We start from the raw sequence: 3,011 nt of genomic DNA, 5'->3' as shown, positions 1-3,011 counted from the left end.
GTTGATAGCCCCCCCCCCCCCTAGTCACTTGTGTTGATATTCTCCTCTCATCACAAGTGTTAAAAGCCTCCCATAGCAACATGTGTTGATAGCCTCCACTCACTAGTCACATGTGCTGATAGCTCCCTTAGTCACATGTGTTGATAGTGTCCCCTTGTCACTTTTATTGATAACCTCTCATAGTCACTTGTGTTGATAGCCTCCCCTAGTCACTTGTGTTTATAGCCTCCCCTGGTCACATGTGTTTATAGCCTCCCCTCGTCACATGTGTTGATAACCTTCCCTAGTCACTTGTGTTGAAAACCTCCCCTAGTCACATGTGTTGATAGCCTCCCCTAGTCACTTGTGTTGATAGACTCCCCTAGTCACTTTTGTTGATAGCCTCCCCTAGTCACATGTGTTGATAGTGTCCCCTTGTCGCTTTTATTGATAGCCTCTCATAGTCACTTGTGTTGATAGCCTCCCATAGTCACTTGTGTTTATAGCCTCCCCTAGTCACATGTGTTTATAGCCTCCCCTCAACACATGTCTTGATAACCTTCCCTATCACATGTGTTGATAGCCTCCCCCTAGTCACATGTGTTGATAGCCTCCCCTAGTCACTTGTGTTGATAGCCTCCCCTAGTCACATGTGTTTATAGCCTCCCCTAATCACTAGTGTTTATAGCCTCCCCTAGTAACATGTGTTGATAGCCTCCCCTTGTCACATGTGTTGATAACCTCCCCTTGTCACACGTGATGATAACCTCCCCTAGTCACATGTATTGATAACCTCCCATAGTCACTTGTGTTGATAGCCTCCCCTAGTCACATGTGTTGATAACCTCCCTAGTCACTTGTGTTGAAAACCTCCCCTAGTCACATATGTTGATAGCCTCCCCTAGTCACATGTGTTGATAGACTCCCCTAGTCACTTGTGTTGATAGACTCCCCTAGTCACTTGTGTTGATAGTCTCTCTTAGTCACATGTGTTGCTAGCATCCCCTCGTCACATGTGTTGATAGCCTCTCCTCGCCACATGTGTTGATAGCCTCCCCTAGTCACATGTGTTTATAGCCTCCCCTAATCACTAGTGTTTATAGCCTCCCCTAGTAACATGTGTTGATAGCCTCCCCTTGTCACATGTGTTGATAGTCCCTCTTAGTCACATGTATTGAAAGTCTCCCCTAGTCACATGTGTTGATAGCCTCCCCTTGTCACATGTGTTGATAACCTCCCCTTGTCACACGTGATGATAACCTCCCCTAGTCACATGTATTGATAGACTCCCCTAGTCACTTGTGTTGATAGCCTCCCATAGTCACTTGTGTTGATAGCCTCCCCTAGTCACTTGTGTTGATAACCTCCCTAGTCACTTGTGTTGAAAACCTCCCCTAGTCACATATGTTGATAGCCTCCCCTAGTCACATGTGTTGATAGCCTCCCCTAGTCACTTGTGTTGATAGACCCCCCTAGTCACTTGTGTTGATATCCTCCCATAGTCACTTGTGTTGATAGACCCCCCTAGTCACTTGTGTTGAAACCCTCCCCTAGTCACATATGTTGATAGCCTCCCCTAGTCACATGTGTTTATAGCCTCCCCTAATCACTAGTGTTTATAGCCTCCCCTAGTAACATGTGTTGATAGCGTCCCCTTGTCACATGTGTTGATAGTCCCTCTTAGTCACATGTATTGAAAGTCTCCCTTAGTCACATGTGTTGATAGCTTCCCCTTGTCATATGTATTGATAGTCTTCCTTAGTAACATATGTTGAAAGCCACCCTAAGTCACTTCTGTGGATAACCTCCCAAGTCACATGTGTTGATAACCTCCCAAGTCACATGTGTTGATAACCTCCCTAGTCACATGTATTAATAACCTCCCAAGTCACATGTGTTGATAACCTCCCCAGTCACATATGTTTATCACTTTACAGCTTAACTCCTATCACATAGACTCCTCGCCACATGTGTTGATAGCCTCCCCTAGTCACTTGTGTTTATAGCCTCCCCTAGTCACTTGTGTTTATAGCCTCCCCTTGTCACATGTGTTGATAGCTGCCCCTAGTCACATGTGTTGATAGCCTCCCCTTGTCACATGTGTTGATAGCCTCCCCTAGTCACATGTGTTGATAACCTTCCCTAGTCACTTGTGTTTATAGCACATGTGTTGATAGCCTCACCTTGTCACATGTGTTGTTAGCTGCCCCTAGTCACACGTGTTGATAGCCTCCCCTTGTCACATGTGTTGATAGCCTCCCCTTGTCACAGGTGTTGAAAGTCCCTCTTAGTCACATGTATTGATAGTCTCCCTTAGTCACATGTGTTGATAGCATCACTCAGTCACATGTGTTGATTGTCTCCCTTGTCACATGTGTTGATAGTCTCTCTTAGGCACATGTGTTATTAGTCTCCCTTAGTCACTTGTATTGATAGCCTCATTTAAGCACATGTGTTGATAGTCTCCATAAGTCACATGTGTTGATAGCTTCCTCTTGTCATATTTATTGATAGTCTTCCTTAGTAACATGTGTTGAAAGCCACCCTAAGTCACTTGTGTTGATAACCTCCCAAGTCACATGTGTTGATAACCTCCCAAGTCACATGTATTAATAACCTCCCAAGTCACATGTGTTTATCACTTTACAGCTTAACTCCTATCAAACCACATGATGTTAGAGGCTTACCTTGTTAACAGATGGAAGATTTTCTGCCTGAATTACAACAGTTGTTTGTTTATCCTTGTGCAACTTGATCTGCATCTCTGATAGCTGAGGACATTTTGAAGCGTTCTGAAATGTCATGGGAAATATAAATATTACATATGTTATATCTTACAGTACCATTATTATTGTAAATCATTAATACATTACATTGATTGAACATTGATGAAACCTCCCTAATATGCTCTTTTGTTACATTTGACCCCCTTATTTATGATAAATAACCCAAATATATTTTTGAGTACTTATTTAAGTGTACTCAAAATTTAGCTCATTATCAAATTTTGTCAGAGACCATCGATGAATTGT

The 3,011-nt window shown here is 43.2% G+C and overlaps 1 protein-coding gene across 2 annotated transcripts in view; it reads right to left on the bottom strand.

Moving 5' to 3' along the window:
- LOC110447645 (plexin-B2-like) overlaps positions 1-2,790 on the bottom strand; it is a 99,338-nt gene extending 96,548 nt beyond the window's left edge. For both annotated transcript variants that reach the window (XM_021493484.1, XM_021493485.1), the window contains exon 1: positions 2,667-2,790. In XM_021493484.1, coding sequence (XP_021349159.1) covers positions 2,667-2,783 — 117 coding nt within the window. In that variant the 5' untranslated portion in view covers positions 2,784-2,790. The remainder of the gene's footprint in view (positions 1-2,666) is intronic.
- Positions 2,791-3,011: the final 221 nt, after the last annotated feature.

Source organism: Mizuhopecten yessoensis, unplaced genomic scaffold, assembly GCF_002113885.1.
Source record: "Mizuhopecten yessoensis strain PY_sf001 unplaced genomic scaffold, ASM211388v2 scaffold3555, whole genome shotgun sequence".
Taxonomy (NCBI): Eukaryota; Metazoa; Mollusca; class Bivalvia; order Pectinida; family Pectinidae; genus Mizuhopecten; species Mizuhopecten yessoensis.
The sequence above is the reverse complement of the archived record's forward strand: the minus strand, read 5'-3'. Positions and strand labels throughout refer to the sequence as shown.